At 39.9% G+C, this 18,465-nt stretch overlaps 1 protein-coding gene across 1 annotated transcript in view; it reads right to left on the bottom strand.

Moving 5' to 3' along the window:
* rasgrf1 (Ras protein specific guanine nucleotide releasing factor 1) overlaps positions 1-18,153 on the bottom strand; it is a 28,633-nt gene extending 10,480 nt beyond the window's left edge. Inside the window, exons 1-14 of the mRNA XM_022221300.2 lie at positions 17,361-18,153; positions 13,631-13,737; positions 13,161-13,308; positions 10,418-10,510; positions 10,074-10,327; positions 7,431-7,510; positions 7,074-7,267; positions 3,929-4,038; positions 2,958-3,076; positions 2,359-2,519; positions 1,236-1,299; positions 812-954; positions 616-698; positions 278-526 (exon numbers count right to left, since the gene is read on the bottom strand). Of these exons, the coding sequence (XP_022076992.2) occupies positions 278-526; positions 616-698; positions 812-954; positions 1,236-1,299; positions 2,359-2,519; positions 2,958-3,076; positions 3,929-4,038; positions 7,074-7,267; positions 7,431-7,510; positions 10,074-10,327; positions 10,418-10,510; positions 13,161-13,308; positions 13,631-13,737; positions 17,361-17,636 (2,081 nt within the window). The 5' untranslated portion in view covers positions 17,637-18,153. The remainder of the gene's footprint in view (positions 1-277; positions 527-615; positions 699-811; positions 955-1,235; positions 1,300-2,358; positions 2,520-2,957; positions 3,077-3,928; positions 4,039-7,073; positions 7,268-7,430; positions 7,511-10,073; positions 10,328-10,417; positions 10,511-13,160; positions 13,309-13,630; positions 13,738-17,360) is intronic.
* Positions 18,154-18,465: the final 312 nt, after the last annotated feature.

Below are 18,465 nucleotides of genomic sequence, written 5' to 3'. Positions count from 1 at the left end.
ACAGTTATTATATGTCTGTATAAAAGCAGAAATAAACAGCTTATATGGTTGCAGTTAGAGCTAAAAGTTCAAACTGCAAGCATCTTGGCTCCAGCATATGCCTCACATTGATTAGAGGATGACAAAGCTTCACATCCTAATAAATCAATCTCATCTTTATGCAGTATGGCAAGGTCTGGACGGATGCCAGACACTTCAAATAAGATTTGTTTGTCTGTTGGAAGTGCTGTCAACAACCTTGCAACATTCAAGTCTGTCCAAATGTGATGTGACTCACCGAGCAGGGATGGCACTGATGGGCTTCTTGTAGATGGTGATGAGTTTATCCAGCACCACATCGGCGGTGGTGAACACGCGATAGGAGTGCAGGAAGGTGTTGAGGAAGTCGATCGAGAGGAACCGGAGATCAGTCAGCCTCTCCAGCAGGCGCTCGACGCTGGCGTAGCGGATCTGCAGCACCTTGCAGGAGTTCATCATCTTACTGAAGCGAATGTCCACATCGTCGCAGTACAAACTTGAATCTGACCTGTTGACAAAACAAATACAAATCAGGAAAAGAAGACAACACCTGAAAAGCAGGAGAGAGCATGCAACAAAAAAAAAAAACAAGCTTACTTGATCATCTGTGGTACTGTGACTTTGGAGTTGTCTTCAAAGGCATTCATCATCAGGCCATTGCAGCGGATGTTGTCGATGCACTGCAGGACACATGCAGTTGAAGTAAACAGACAGGACAGAGGAAATGTTAGCGAGTTCTGTAATCCTCGGCTTCTTGTCTGACTGCTGGGGATTGTAATGTGTGTTGACATGCCTGGCTGATGTCACTGGTCCATGCAGACTTCTCCTGCCTTGAGGAGGCCACCAGAATGACGGTGAATGACTGGCTGTCCTTTGGCTCCACGACAATCTTGAAGTCCAGGTGCTCCATGTCCTGGCCGCTTTTGTCTGATTTAGCTTTCAGGGCAAACACATAGACTAGATGTCATTTTCTCTACAGATATAAGCAAATATACAGTAAACACAGACAAATACAGATTCTAATGTGTTACAGAATCAAATTTCACCAAAAATAATAAACACTTAAAGAAAAACAGGACAATCAGGACGTCTTTCAATTGTTCCAAATATTATTATACAATATTAATACGTTCAAGTAATCATACATTATATAAAGCATAATAAATAGTACATATGATGCATTTTTCTGTTAGCTCAGATTTAAATTAAACACTCACACTCATCGTCTGTCCCCTCAGGGTCCTCCATGAGAGTGCAGTCTATAAGTGAGACTACTCCATTCTGAAAACGGCACACAATATACATTTAGTTTCTCTACTCCAGCCTCATTTCACTCAACATCATTGTATAACACACCATACAATAACGCAAAATAGTTCATTATCTGACCACATATGTAAATTTTAGAATAAAAATTTGTCAACTTTTCAAATATACATTAAAGTAAAGATACATTTCTGATTGTCTAAAAGGGCCCCCGCAGCTTCTTTATTTCTTGCATAGATAAAATTAATTCGGAATATTGAAACTTTTGAAAATTTTTAACTCTCTGAACCCCCAAATCACCAGCAGATTTAAAAGCACACTGTCATTACAAAATCGCCAAAATTGCGCCATTTATCAGAGCTGCAAGCTGTGAACACTGAGAGAATTATGTGATTTTGAAGTTTCCAATGGTTTTTGAAATACTCATCTGTAACGTGCTGATCCATCAGGAAAATGAACCAAATCTAATTTAAAAATTGTGGTGTTTTATCAAAATCACTTCATTCTACACGTCTCATTTTGCCCAGGACAGAATCTGTTAAAACTAAAAACTCTGCACTCATTGTTGCAACCAAGAAGCCGTGACAGATTCAGTTGTGTCCAGCAGTCTCATTAAAAAAATTCAGAATTTTAGAATTTTAGGTGCTGGACTTTAAATATAATGACAAATTTGCTTGCAGTGAGTAAAAATGTGACATGAGCAAAAAACACCTAGAAGCTCCATGGGGTTCAGAGGGTCAAAACATCTCACAAAAAATGTTTTACTGTAACTATTCAAGGCCTTTATTTATAAGCTTTAGGGCCTTATCCTAGTTCCTAAACATCAATCACTCTCCGTATTATTGAGCAGTGTGGAGTAATAGTGCACCGCCACTCCATTACGCAAATCAAAGTGACATCAGTGTTAATGAGCCGACGTGTGCGGGCTTGTAGCTCCAGTGGTCATCGCCACTGCTAAAAGCTACGACATCTCTTTCATCTGCCGCCTCTTAATCCGTTCAGTTGGGACGCTGTAGGACTGTGACGTTGGAAATGAGGAGCAGCTCCACTGCCAGCTCAGCAGCTCAGGCCCACCTTGGTGAGATGAAGCTTCCCCCCAGAACCTCTGGTGCAGATGATTAAATGCTTGGAGAAGAGGAAGCACTGCCTCTCCCCCTCCTTCTTCAGAGACAGAGAGCCCAGTCGCCCACGGGTGATCTTGCCCTTCTCACTCATTGGCACCTGGATAAGAGACCCTGAATGTTGGAATAAGAGTGTGGCAAAAAGAAGGAAGAGGAACAAGAGGTGAGAAAAAAAGAGCAAAGCATCAGCGGAGAAACTACTATAAATAAATGAAGTGCTTGTCTTGCCTTTCTCTGTATACATGGCCAGGCACATGTGATGCTAAACAAGCTACCATTTCTGTTTTCCTCATCCATCAGTGCCTGATGGGGACATCTGACATTTACAATCCCGGATTCATCATCAGTTTGCCTCAGAATGGTCTAATTACACTTGGAAATTAAAGACTTTGCATCTTTTTCCAAGAGAGACAGAGGGGGGGATCTTTTTTGAAATTTCTTTCTCATTGCAGTGCTAAAGTTGTGGCTGTCAGACATATGGGGGGACAGGAAATCCCCCTCTGTTGTGGTCCTGCTGGGATTTAAAGCACAACACCTGAAGGTGGGAGTTACCTTGTCTTACAAAGGTCTGACTGGTGTCGAGGAGAATCTCGCAGCCCTCTACGATCATGCGCTCTATTGCCAAGTTCTTCCTGATGTTCTCGGTCTCGCTCACCTCATCGTGCATTATTCTGAGAAAAAGAGCATTTCATCTGTTTATTTGGTCCTGATATATCAAACGCAACACTTCACAAGCAGAAATGAGTCTTCAAGAAGGTTATGTTGTGGACTTGACCTATCAGGATGCATACCTTCTGTCTTATTGATCAAGTATTTACATTCCCTTGAAGCATTTTATTGTTTTTAAGAATAACATGCAGGTATTCGTTATTTGCTAAATTCGTGTGAGAAAATGTGCATTAAAAATACAATCTTTATTAAAAAAACTGAGAAAATCTGGCAGCAAGGGCTCCAGAAAAAATACTTTAAAAAAGTGAAATGCCTTAAAATTAAAAAAAAAAAAACTGTAGAAGTAGATAGTAGATAGTGGCAGCAAATATAGTAAAAATAGAGATTTTGATCTGGACATTATGAACCATTTTGGACATTTTTTTTAAATTAAAAAAAATTAAGTTCTCTGGAATTATCTGGAACCTAACATCTGAAATAACTAATTATCCACAATTTTTAAGCCTTTAAACCCTTAATATAGGTTGCTTTTTTCCTTAAAATAATGGCAAGTATCCATAAAAGAATTGAACTGATTTAAAATGCTTCAAGGGAACACTGTAAGAGATTTTTTTTTTAATCTAGACATTTACAGATTCGGTCTCTTTTTTTAGGGTCAGCATGTATAAAAATACCTTTCTTCTATGATTTTACTAGATATCTGTAATTTAAAATGTGGAAATTAACCGCAGACTGTTCAAACATATTACAGATAGGACTTGTTTTCAGTGGGTGGTAGGTCAGAACATCATTGTGTCTCCCACATCTAAATATTGAGACACCATACATGTCTTGTTCTTGATAAATTTGTATACCTGGAAAGCTCCTCCAGCTTAGATTTGGCGTAGTCCAGACTGTTTCTCTCGACATGTTCATGAGGTGTGTGAGCCAGGAGTTCATGGAGAGTAAGAATGTAGCGGGGAATCTAGAGAGACACAGCAGAAAGCGACAGGGGGCGTCACTTATACGAGCTTACCTGCAAGATGCACACAACGCCATCGCAAACATACAAACACAGGAATGCACACGTGCCAGCATAATGAGAAGTAGATCAGGGGAGAGCGCAATCTACAGTCATCAGCAAAATTCTGTATCAACACAGCACAGCCTGCAGTCGGCCCCGGCAGAGCAGACTGCCGGGAAACTGCACGCCTTGCCAGAAAGGAGCCGTTATTAAAGCCTGAGCGATGAAAACAACCACTTTTTATAGGCATGAAAAACACAACAAGGATATTCTGAGCAACAAATGCCTGCTGTTTCTTATGTAAATCAGTGATGCTACAATACGGGTGCTTGAAGCCAAGTTCTGACTGAGCCGCACTGGCCAGAATACCGGCCAGACAACATTAATGCTTTGGTTAATGTGTAAATTAGTCAAATTTGATTACACAGGTTTTATTTAATCTTACAGTCACTTAGTTCCTAATAGCAGAGGGGATGGCAGGTTAACAAGCAGGATGTATTTTGGTCCTTTTGCTAACATGGGAGTTGGTGTCTCTGCTCATCCTCCCTAAAAGTGTGCAGTGTTTGCATATTTTGCAGTAGGGCTGGACGATATTCCAACAAAGAGATTATATTGCAGTTATATTACCAGATATTTCTGTATGAGTCACAATTTTGTAGGAATGATATTTTTTGCATTTATTTTACACCGAAACAAATGTAGAAGTGATAATGTGATTTTTGCTGCAGTCTGTACGGCATATTCCCTCACGTCTTGAAAACGTCTTTTTGAGGCTGGGGGCATCTCCATAGCAACGCAATTAAATTAGAACTCAATTATAATGGTTTGCAATGTGGAAATATTGCAATTTTGATACTATTCTAATGGCTTGTTTTCTCTTACTTTATAGTGTTAGAAATTTAATAAACATAAATAAATTATACGCTACCGTTCAAAAATTTGGGGTCACTTAGAAACATCCTAATTTTTGAAAGTAAAGCATTTTCTTTTCAATGACGATAACAGTAAATTAATCAGAAATATAGTCTTGACATTGTTAATGGGGTAAATGACTAGCTGGAAATGGCTGGTTTTTAAATATCTGCATAGGGGTTCAGAGGAACATTTCCAGCAACCATCACTCCTGTGTTCTAATGCTACATTGTGTTAGCTAATGGTGTTGAAGATTAGAAAACCCTTCTGCAATTATGTCAACAGATAAATAAAAGTGTGAGTTTTCATGGAAAACATGAAATTGTCTGGGTGATCCCAAACTGTTGAACGGTAGTGTACATTTCTCCATCGGTATACACCCAATAACCCACGATGGAACAGTGGAAACATGTTTTTAGAAAGTTGTCCCTCATTTGAAAAAGCATTCAGAACCCTAATACCCATAATTCAGTCATCAGTAAGAGCCTCTCTGGCATGTGTTATAGCTCTGAGCGATCTTGGGTACCTCTCTACAAGCTTTCAACACCTGTGTTTAGGTGGTTTAGACCATTCTTCCTGATAGATATTCTGTAGAGTTTAGGTCTGCACTTTGCTTGGACCACTTGAGAACAGTCAGACTTGTCTTAAAGTCACTCCAGGGTTGTTTTGGCTGTTTGCTTCAGGTCATTGTCATGATGAACCATCATCTGAACCTCTGTATATTTGGCTCAGTTGGTTTTCCTATCCCTGCTGCTAAGAAACATTCTCATAGTTTGATGCTTCCACTGCCATGTTTCACACTATAAATGGTATTAGTCCTGAAAAAGTTGCCCTGAGAATACCTGAAAGTTATAATGCACAGTGCCTTCACTCCTAATGCTCTCAGAGTCCTGTAAACACCAGCAGGTTGTTATGTCTTTCATTCAAAGTGACTTCTGTCTAGCCGGACTTTCAGATGGCAAACTCTTGGAAGAGTCTTATCTTGGTGACAACACACTTTAATTTTGTTTATGCCTCACCACAGTTTTATTGTGGTAGCCTACAAAGAATTTCATGGACTTTGCAGCTCAGTTTTGGTTGTGATGAGTGGTGTGAGCTGGGAGTTTTTACACACGTTAAACTATGTGCCACAGGTAGTCAGATTATCGACACAACGTGTTTACTTTTGCTGCTTAGATGCTTGTTTTAAAGGATGACCAGTCGGTTGTTTAATAGCCTGTGTGCCGAAAACAGAAGTCTTGGTCATTTTAATCTTCCACCTAGTCTTAGACAGTGTAAGAAGTTAATTGCAAATAAGGCCAGTTTGCAATGCCAAGGACATAAATATTGTAATGTGCTATTATTTTATGGTACATACTTCTCCCTATAATAAACATTCAATAGAGGAAAATAAATATTCATGTATGTCATCTCAGTCTACACAGTTGCCTAATAGTGGGATTTATGAGTAGAAAATGTCTAATTTCAATGTTAGCAACCCTCATAGACATGAACAACTTAATAGATCTTGTGGTAGTACTTCAACTAAAGCACCTGTTAGTTGAAAAGTATCTGTGTAGGTGCTGGCAAAAAATACTAGACAGAAGTCAAAAGCCTTGAGGTCAAAAGTGACAATTTTGAGATATATTATAAGAATAGAGTAAATTGTTCAAAATTAAAACCAACGAGCATACACATTAAAGGCACAATATATAAAAATATTTAAGAATATTTAAAGAGTTTGCCTTGTAGAAGAAAAAAAATAGTCTAACAAGAGATTTAAGTTCTGAATTTTAGTGATGGGCCATTTGTTTACACTTGAATCCAACACAGTGCATTTAAAAGATTTGCAGCCTTAAATATTCAGAAAACAATGTTACCAACTGCTTTACAGACAGCTACAACAGGGCATCATTGGCATAGCAATAGCCGCCTAGTATTAGGGTGGTGAAATGTATGGCCCAAGGGTAGCATTTATACGGACTTGGCTCTGGCGGTGAGAACACAAAATTAACGACAAAATCTGGCTCCAGGCTGCACCTCTGCAGCAAACAAATGGGTCTGCCTTTATTTCTTGTGTATATCAGTGAGACAAATGAGCTAACCTGAAACATGGGGTAGGTGAGGAAGGTCTCCAGAGTCCTTTCCTCACAGTCAGGCTTGGCCTCATACTGCTTCAGCAGTTTGTCAAAGTCTCGGTTCTGCTTGCAGTGAGCCAGGATCTGCAGACTGTACTGGTGGTTCCTCACAAACTCCTGGTAGATGTTCAGCATCGGGAGCAAGATGTCGAAGAGGTCGGCTGTAGAGAGATCAATACCAAGACATCAGTGAGGGCTTCATCTGAGGAGTAACTCATTATCACCTTAAATCATGCTTCACAGTCTGAACAAATTTCAGGATGGGAAAGTTCTCAAAAATAATCATGAAGTTGGCACAAAAACAGTAGAAAAGATGATTCTTACCGAGCACTAATGTTGGCCAGCTCGCTATTCTGGCTTTGAGACCCTGGTAAAATATCTGATGTAGGAACATGATAGTTTCGCTGAAACAGAAAAGATATTGAAATCAAAAAAAATTGTAAAATATTAGCAAAAGTGCCTACAGAACACTGTCTTTACTGTGACTGGGTTGGGTGATAATTATGTAAATAATGAAGTATGGCTGACACATTTAAGCTCAGCAGTTCTTCTTTATATCAAAATATTTGAATAGACTAATTTATGTCCTAAGAGGACAACAAATACACAGTCCTTATGCAAAATATCAATCAGTAAAGTATGCAAGGTTTTGGAGAAGTTTTCGTGTTTTCTCTGTCATCTGTTTGGTCTAGTCAGAGGAAAAGTTGAAGAACCACTTAAACCAGTAAGGCTGGTTCTGCCTTCATATTTTTTTTCATATCTGTATTTTATCTACATATATCATTTTTATTTATGTTTATCAATATTTTTATTTCCACTAACCATTATGCGCTGTATCCCAAGCTCATGTCTTTACTGCCCAGCATGTAGCTCTAAGTCTGTATTTATTGTGGGTCAAACTGTGTCCATTGATTTAAAGCCAAGAAGTGCAAAAAAGCAAGAAGTGAAAGGTTTTAGACTGGGCGAGTCAATCTCCAGACTTAAACCCTATAGAGCTGCATTTTATCTGTTAAAGACGAGACTGAAGGGAGTTACCCCCCAAAACAAACAACTGAAAGAGGCTGCAGTGAAAGTCTAGAAAAACACCGCAAAAGAAGAATACAAAAGTTTAGTGATGCCAATGGGTCACATGTTGATGCAGTTATGGCAAGCAAAGGATTTGCAACTAAATATGAAGTCTTATTCACTTTAATATATTTCAAATCTATCTGTTCCAATATTTGTGCTCACCTAAAAATTTGATGTTCTGTTACAAATAATGTTATCTTCCAAATCGTGTATCAGATCCAGATGTAAATACCCATAAATGAAAGGTGAAGTTCTTCTCTCATATTCATCCTTTGTTGTCAAACCTAAATGTTTTCAGTCTACAGCAAAAATAAAGGAATTTGCCTCATTGTTCCAATAATTTTGGAGGGGAGTGTTTGTCATATAAGAAGCATCATTCTATATCTGCAGCTGTAGTCTAAAATCAAACACCGGCCTTCTCTCCAATCAGAGACCAGGTAAAATACAAGTATCATTCCTTTTGCAATGTGATGACTACAGGTACATAACCCAATGTACAGTAAAGATTTCACAGTCTGGCACTCAGGCAAATGATGTTAAATAAAAAATCTATTTTGATGCTCATATTTGCTTTAAATATCATTGATAAAAACTGTGTGGCAAAGGGACATAAAACACACTTAATATTAATGAAAGTGTTTTATGATTTTGGAGAGGTGTGCTAACCAATACCAGGACAGCTGCCCTCCGTTTGCATTTGCAGTAAGATGTGGCATGAACAGGTTTCAACAGAAATGCAATTTTGTGCCAAAGCGGTGACCAAAATTGCACTGCACCGCCTAATCAGCATATCGACTGTCTCAGCAGTGCCTCTCCTCCTACCTCGGCACAAACATGTTTGTTTGGTGCCAGGAAATGACCAAACAGGTGCAGACACAAAAAATAGACTCAAGAAAAATAGCATAAACACTGTGTTTTCCTGAGCACTGGCTTCAGGCCTGCAGAACTCTTAGTAAAACCCTTCGTGTCATGGATTTGTAAAAACTAAACATCACTGAGCAAGCAAAAGAATGCATGAGTGGATGCCATAGTGTTTAGATCAATGAGTTTTAAGGCACGGTGTGTACAAGTGGATATTTTAGCATGTAGTGCAGTAGTGAAAAACTGAAAACACCTTCAAAATGAAAGTTCACATGAACTACTAACATTACGAGGATTTTTTATTTTGGCACGATGAATGTCAAACTTAAAGGCGTACACTTCAAGCAGTGCTGCCAAGTGTACCATATTTATCTTACTTGTTTAAAAATGTAGTCCTTTTGCATGATGTACAAATAGAATTCTTAAGGCCCCTAAAATTTGCAATGATTTAGTCACAGTTTCTTACTTTTTTTTCCATAAGATTGAGCTTCCATGTAACTGGTTTGGAACTACTCTGATTACTCAACATATTCTAACCATGTCAACAATGCATTACGGAAACCTGACCAAGGATCCATATATTTGCAGTCCACAGCCTCTTATAAACGCTTTTACTGTATTTCACAAGTTATTTTTGGCAAAACCATCATTCTGTGCGACCCTTAAGCTTTGTTTGGTATGGATCATGGTACAAAAATATTAGCAAGAACCTAATTTGTACCAAATGGCCCTGAATAATCCACTGCAGTCAACTTACTAACTAATGGATATACTGTGAACTGCAGAACAGGCCTTCCAGCATTCATTTACACATGTAACTAAGCCTACGGCACTGAAATACTACAATTCTACAATTATTGTAATAATAATTCATTGACAATATCCGGCAAAGCTGACTTCTATTGATTCCAAAACTTGCGTGCATATACACATGTCCTTGTGTGATACAAAATTAATTAAGACTCTGCTCACAATAGCACTTCTCCATTGCCTTACTGAGAAGAACTCTGGTTAAAAAAAAAATAAAAATGAGCCAACCTGTTGAGGAATATGCTGCTGACATCATCGTGGGTGATGGGTGGCTTCTTGGAGCTGGCTGCCATGCGTAGCGGCCTCAGGAAGTTGTTCACCAAGATATGAAGCTGCTGGACGTACTCTGCCTCCGAGTCCAACATGCTGAACACCACCTGGTTCCTCTTCCTCATGCTCTCTGCATGAGGTGAGCGGATATAATCCTGGATGATGGTCTTCCACTTCCTCCTGCAAATCCAACCTCGCAGAAAACTTTGGACCTGCAGCAGCAGCAGCAGACCGAGCACTCCGTTAACTTTTAAATGCACAATACAAGGAATGACGCAACCTGATTTGATAAGATGCTTCACCTTCTTGATCTTTTTAATTTCTGAGTCATCGTCAGTAGGCGCGGCTGCAGGGCTGGCGTGGATCTTCTCATTGTCTTTGAGCAGTCCAGCGATCTGTCCGGGAAGCAACCACAAAAGGACCAATCATTCCCACTTCCACACTTCATTTCTTCTCACTTACTGTACCAGCATGTAAACAAAACGACTGAGTCAACAGGACAGGACCTTTCAGCAGTGAAACATGAGCCTGACTAAACTAACTGTTCACTTGACTGGTAACGCTGCATAGCATTTATTTTCAATCATCATTATGTTAATCATTTAAATGCAATATGTAACTATCCTACATATATGCTGCATGATGGGAGGTAAACGGAGTGCTGAAAAAAATCCAGACTGGAGTTGCCTTGAACTGTTTGAAGCTGCTGTGAGTATCTCCATGCACTTTGTAGACACGGAGAGAGTTAATTGTCATTGCATTTCATAGAGGAGATGCAATATAAAGCAGTGTTCATGCATATTCACAATGTAATTTGATTTCAAGCATCACATTTGCACATTAAAGTAAAATGACTATTTGATCTGAGGAATACAGCTGGGAACACAGCCCTACTGGAGGCATTGTTTCTGAGAGGAGATGCAAAGTGGAGAGTGTTTGGCCTGAACACGACTCTCTCTGCGACGGGGCTGCGCTTCCATTTCTGTCCTCTCACGCTAGCTTCCGCATATGAGACAAACAGAACAATAATCAGCATAATCCATCGTTCTCCCACTGGTTCAGCTGGTATTTGTTGTGCTGGCAGGTTGAGGCGAGGATGCAGGACGCAGACACATTTTGGAGAGGAATGAGAGTGCCATGTAAGAAGCAGTGGTAATTTAGTAATATTGTGCCAGGGAAAGTCTATTTACAGCACGTCTGACTAATATTGTGTGTGGCTGCCACACATTTGCCTATAGATGGAAGATCCTGTAATCTTTGGCTATTGTGTTGGAGTCAGAGAGAATGAAATCCTGGATATTTTACCAGTGCTTGCTTTAGTGCTGAAAGGATCGCCATCAGAAAACCCAGTTCAGACAAAACGGATACTCCTGAGTACAGATCTACTATCTCTATCTGTTTATGTCACAAAAATGTTAATATTTTGATCTATAGTGTAAGGGAGCACCAGGAGTTGGTTTCTGCTGCTATTTGGACTTCTCATACAGATACGTTTAAGTGCAAGTTACAATTAAGTATCCATCCATCCATTATCTATACATCATTTAATCCTCATTAGGGTCACGGGGGGCAGGAGTCTATCCCAGCTGACTTCAGGTCAGGTCACCCGTTTATCACAGGGCAACACACAGGGACAATCACATTCACATCTACGGACAATTTAAAATTATCAATTAACTTCAGTATGCTTTTGGATTATGGGAGGAAGTCAGAGCACCCGGTAAAAACCCATACATGCACATGGAGAACATGCAAACTCCACACAGAAAGATCCCAGGCCCAGGCCGTGACATGAACCAGGGATCTTCTAGCTGCGAGGCAACAGTGCTAACCACCAAGCTACTGTGCAGCACTACAATTAACTATATGAAACCAAAACATATTTACAAATTTAATACTGAAACATGATTTGTTGCATCACATTAGTGGTGAATTGTTATCCTTGCCTTACTCTGAGCTTAATGGAAATTTAAAACGAGTTCTAACAGTTTTTCAATTGACTTAAATGCATGATTTTTCTTTAACTCTTTGAAGCCCAAAACCCGCTAGCAAGTTTGAGAGCCATGCTGTAGTTGTTGTTTTTTTGTTTTGTTTTTTCAAAAATTGCCAAAATTTTAACAATTTATCAGAGACAGAAAACGGAAAACAGAACTGTTGCATATTCAGATTCACAACACAACTCATTTGTGACTTTATTCTACATGCCTCATTTGAAAATATATTGTTCACTCTTACCAGAGTCTGTAAAAAGCAAAACAATCTGTGCTTCTCTGCACAACTGGGAAGCTAGGCATGACTCAGCAGGAAGGAAAAAGTCACATGACAAAAATTCAGGGCCTGAACCAGTCTAAACTGCAGGCAGTGTTTCCACAGAACAGAAAACAGACAAGCATAGAATTTCATTACAGACTGAAGTCATAAAATATCTATAGTATGGAATTGTCCTTTTAATTTTTTTTACATAATTTTTGAAAAATAAATTATTCAAGGAATTAAAATTTTTTTTTCCTTTTTAGAATTTGTGGAATTATAACTGTGTCACACTACACAAGACGTTTAGAGTTCTCTTCTTCTAGTCATTGCTGTGCTGTTTCTATAGAGGTTCAGAACTTTATATTCCAGAGTCAAATGGGTCCACAGTAAGTAAAAATGTGACAGGAATAAAAGCGCACAGAAACTGCTTGAGGTTTAGAGGGTTAAATGCTGGATATTGTGCATATAAAGGATGATTAAAATAGCCAGAATGGTTAATGGCATGCACTGTGCAGACAGCAATCATCTGGTTTAATCTGATCTGAAAAAGTATCACTTTGATGATGATTATGACACAAGATGTGAAGCTATGAAGAGCATTTTTGGGATATTGGAGATCCTGTCAGCTATAAAAACTGAATTTGACTGACAGTGTGTTTAGATTTGAGTTACATAGTGGTGTGACGTGTGCGGCGATTTGTGTTAATCTGCAATGGACATGGTTAGCAAACATTATTATATATTTGTTTACATTCCTACTCTTGAGTGTAAAGAAATCATAGTGAGTATTACCTCTGACTTAAGCCTTTCAATCTCTATTTCCCCATCTTCTATCTGTTGTCGAAGTTGCTTAGCAACTGTTTTCTCCGTCTCCACAATCTGAAGCAGATGAAGATACTTCTGCATGAGAGTCTCATGCTCGGTAGCCAAGTTTCTGTAACTGTAACACACAGACGCACGCACACACGAACATGCACGCACACGCACGCACACACGAACACGCACGCACACACAGACACAGAGTTTTGCACTGTAGTAATGAATTTCATAAGTGCATGTGGTTCCATCTTATATCAGAGCAATCAGGTTTGAACAAAGCATTTTTCTTCATGTCTCTTATTCCTCATATTTTAACCCCACTTTTGAAACCATGGCAACACCCACTACAGGCTGAGCACATCAGTCAAAGATTAATTACCCTCTACCAACCAATTCAACTTCTAATTGCCATGTCTGCTCATTTCCCTCATGTGTGCCTTTACCTGGCGTGTGATATTGCAGCCACCCATTCATCGCAGTCTTTTACATCTTCTGTGCGTAACTCAAGTGCCTTTTGGTTTTCATGGGTAAAGCTGACTGTGAAATAGTACTGAAACAAACAGGGAGGGGAGAGAGAGGGTGAGGAGGCCCACTTAGCAACAACAACTATCATTAACCTGACATGTAATACACAGAAAGAAGCATTCATTATTGGATAGCATCGAGATAAATCTGGGATTATAGTGGCTTGACTGAAGTGTCTCCGCTGCGTCTGCCTTGGTGTTTGTTCCACTGCCTCGCCGCTGCAGACATCAAGCGGGTGATTTAAAACCGCACAGAGCCTGGGGAAGCCACATCTTCCTCGCCCACCAGTGCAGTTGATGGAGCACAGTGAGGGAAGCCTCCCCCAGCTCAGTTCCTGGGATGTCTCTGGTTCCCAGGAGGAAATGCCATAAGACATGGAGGCTGGAGCCACGGCCAATTACATAACCGTGCGATACCTGTTTCCTAGCAACTCCAGTCCATGTGAACAGTTGTTCACAGCTGCTTTTTTGTGTTTTCTTGTGTCACTCAACCTTCTTCCTCTCAATTCTTCCTCTCACGCTGGACTAAATGTGAACGGTGAAATGAACAACTTATGTGCTTTTGTTTTTAACTTATGAGTCTTGAGGAGTTTTTTTTTTTTGTTACATGTCAGCCTTATAATCTAAGCATTTCTAGCCTTTCTATATAAACGCAGCTCCTTGAATTTAAAGGAATGAGTATTATTGCTTAGAAATCTTTAAAAATTAAGTTGTAATTTAATGAACAATGAGACGCACTGACAAAACAAACGTGAGTAAAGTTTCTCCAAAGAGAGAGAGGGAGGAATTGTAGCAATTTCAAGCATTTGAATTCATTAGAAAATCTTTAAGACCATAAATCAGTGTCAGAAAACAACAGCTATTAATATTTACATGTTTTAAAATACATTTTGCTCATAATACTTTAGTCCCTGTATTGAAATAAAAACAGTATATACTGAATGTTTACTTTTATCACCAGAAAATGCCCAAATGCATCATCTACCTTTAAAAAAACTTCAAATGTGTATTTACAAATCATCCTAATAAAGCGATATTTGATGACATTTTAATGGTAAACATTGCATCTTTAATAATACTAACAATCTCAAAAAAGGAGCAAGTCCCTTCTCCCTTAAATGAACTGCCATCTGTCCTGTGGACTCTTGCAGCCACGCTGAGTGAGACCAGACTCTAATCTTTGGCCTGCAGATGTTCAACAGGCGCCTATCAACCTGCAACTGATCATTATTCATGGCTGACTGCTCTTCCATCTTCACATTCATTAGGCATTCATCCTACCGTCAAAGAAAATCTATTTTTGGCAGAGCGGCATGCATGTTGTTGTAGTTTTCCCTCATGATCTCTCAGAGAGCGGCTGTGAATGTCTGGTGTGAGGCGATGCTAAGCGCACTGTCTGCATTCTGCTTTATGTTTATGGCTGAGTCATGCACCTTTAAAAACCATCCCTGATCTCAGCAGAGGTGGATGTAACACCGATGAAACCTGCGATGCCGACACACGTGTTATTTGCTCTGATATGTGCAACAAAAGGCTCATGTTTTAGGAGCATTGGAGTGGTAAATTATTAATTGGACATGTTCTGATGAATTGTTCAATAGTAAAAGGACTTTCCAGAAGCACATAATGATATCTATGCAGTGCTGTATTCCCTGGAGATTTAAGTGTTGGTACGCATTCTGCTTTCATTTTAATGAGGAGCTTTGTTCTAGATGTTAGTTCAGTCTTCATACAGACATCACTGACCCTATAGAGTCTTATTTTACTGATGCATATTGTTCAGATCTTTGGCTTTACTTTACAGTTTGTAGCCGGGCATCAAAGCCGTCACTTAGCTTCTCGTGTTATTGGTTGAAGTACTGCAGTTACACAATGTGAGCAAGCTGTGTTTTCTATAATTGGACTCTGACCCCTCCAAGGTACTGCAAGGAACAAATTTAGCTCAGATAGTGCTCACATTAATAGGAGCAATGTGACACACTGCTTCTCTCCTCGCTGTTACCCCGCCTCTTCCAACTGCATCATTCTTTAGGATGCAAATAAGGGTTGCCATAGAAACCCCAGGCTCAAATGCATTATCATTTTCACACTAACTGCATTTGAGGATAAATATAATGTGGGGATTATGCCAAAAAAATGTTGCCAAAAATCCATACATCTATGTACAGGTGATATTTTCTTATTTACCTCTGGTAAGATGTTTGTTTACACTGAGAGTTAGTGCTTCATAGCAGCCGTATAGTCCTATATTATTTGTGCACCCTTCTGTGAACAGGATTCAGAGTACAAAGAGGCATTTTTTTCTGCTTTATCATGAGTTCAAGATGGTAGATCAGGCTTTTCTCAGCAAACTCACATTTGTGCATTTAAAACAGCACAATGCAGAATAAACTGACAGAAATATATATATATTAAAAAAAATCTTTCAGGGAGGTTTTTTTTTTGTTTTTTTGTCTTTGGGTGCCTTTAAAGCAACTGTGAGAGCACAACAGTAGCCAGTGTGTTGCATTCTGCTTCGTCAGCACAAGGGCAGCTGTTCACAGGAAGAGCCTGGACTCACTTTGGATTGCAGCCCTACCTACAGAGTCAGGCACCGAGCCGGGAGAGAGCCGAGGAGAGCCGGTGGCGGTGGAGCATTATGTTCCTCCGCTGTTAACAAGCAGCGCTAACAAGGCTGTTAACCTTTCTGCTGCAAACTGCTGCATTTCTGATTGAACAAGGGGCCAGTGGAAATCAAGTAAATACTTCAATTAGAGATATTTCTGATTTAAATTTGTCACGTGGAGCTTGCAGCAGAGGCACAAGTGAATATAATCTCCAGCAAAACATGCAAATCCAACCTGCATCATCACACTCATGACTGAATCACTTCATTCAGGTCATCTAGATGAGAGCTGACTGATCAGTGGCACCCTGCTGTTTCCCGAGACTCGACTGTAATTCCATAATTTGACCACAAGATGGAAACCTTGATGCCACAACTTTTTTTCTTTTTTTTTTTTTTGCATGTTTTATTGGAAGCAGCATTAGGTAGGCTATAACACTCTCCGCCCTAAAACGTCAAAAACATGATGACTGAAAGTCAAAAGCAAAATATGTGACCAACCAGACTGCAAATGCATCACTTGGATAAGTCCAGAAATCAATTTGCATTTCACGCACTGCTGAATCTGCGAGTAGATTTTTCTGGTTTTTTTTTAAAGAAAGGGGGGGGAAAAAAGATCAAGCACAGGCAGGTTTGGTGCAACCTGAAAACAACAGAGAAACACTGCGTCGCTTATTGCCAGGGCTGCTGTAATATCATTAGGTGTTAATATTGTTACCTCATCATTAATGCTATGCATGGATTACATAACGTGCAATACAGCAATCTGCTAGAACCTTGTGCGATTCTGCTGCACTAGATTTGAGGTCATCATGCGTTTGGATGTAAGAACATACACACATAAAGGGGGAAAATGCGCTTTGTGCGGAACTGGATGAGACTTTAGAGGCGTTTCAGGATTGTTCCATTTACAGCTCGACAGTGTTTCTGCAGGAAAAAACAACAATAAGCAGGGAAAGACAGAGAGGGAGCGGAGCCTGTGTGTGTGTTTGTGTGTGCGTGTGTGCATGTGTGAGCATGTGCGTGTGTGCGCGCGCTCGCTACCTGCTTTTCCAAACACTCCTTGGCTGACAGTGAAGGTTTCGGTGAAGGCGCCCTGTCGCATATGCATCCCTCCAACAGGTATAATCCCGAGGGTCGAGAGCTGGACTCGTTCTCGAAATAAAAGAGCATATTCTGTAACAAAGCGAACCACTTTGTGTGCCATTTCGTGTTGTCTGAGCTCTTTTTGCTCAAGCACCCGCGTCTCGTACCATCCTTCTTTGCCAAAAGCCCCAGGTAGGTGACATGACCATCATTAAGTCGTATTCCCTTCTGCATTTTGATGAGGACACTTCAGCTGCGCAAAGGTGGATCTGTCGTTACATCCTCCTGAAGTCAGAAAAAGAACCTAAAATAACACATCAAATAAAGAAAAGGCAAGACTTTGTGAATGCGGACCTCTAAGCAGCAGCCCTGTCCACTCTGTCCGACGCATTCACCGTGTTGGCATTTAAGTAAAAAGAGAGGAACAGAACGAGGAGCACAAGTCCAGCATCCTAAAATCTTTTGTCATACTGCGAGCGCTTTGGAGGTCCACATTATCCGAATGCGTAAAAAAAAAAACAGAGAGACGCGAAAGAGGGCCGTGAAAACAGTCGCAGACGCAAGATGAGAGAGGAAAAAAAGGGGGTTCGAGGTTTGTCCTTTTCTCACATGAAATCTCCAGAAACCAGTAGGCTTGGTGCTGAGCTAGGCAGAGCTGGGTGAAGTCACATGACGCATGCTTGGGAAAGCAGATTTCAGGACCTTGGACAGGGACGGCTCAACGAGATGCCGCATAAGTTGAGTTTACTCTCAAGACGATGTGAGGATGCGAGAGGAAGGAGAAGAAAAAGGAAAAACGAGCAGGCATTCAATGGAGAAATGAACAACTTTAATGGAAATCAGTCATCGAACAGGCTGCAGAATTGAGGAATTTCACTGTAATTCTCCACATCTCCAGTCCTTAATAATCTGAACAGTTAAAGTTCTACTATTACTAGATTTACAGTTGGATAGACATTTTTTTATTTAGGCAATTGTTTTGTTATTTGAGACAAAACAAGCAATTATGTAGTTTTTTTTATTGTAAGTAGATATATTTAAATAGAACAGGTAAAGTTGATCT

This window comes from Acanthochromis polyacanthus, chromosome 8, assembly GCF_021347895.1.
Source record: "Acanthochromis polyacanthus isolate Apoly-LR-REF ecotype Palm Island chromosome 8, KAUST_Apoly_ChrSc, whole genome shotgun sequence".
Taxonomy (NCBI): domain Eukaryota; kingdom Metazoa; phylum Chordata; class Actinopteri; family Pomacentridae; genus Acanthochromis; species Acanthochromis polyacanthus.
This window is presented reverse-complemented; position numbering and strand designations above follow the sequence as displayed.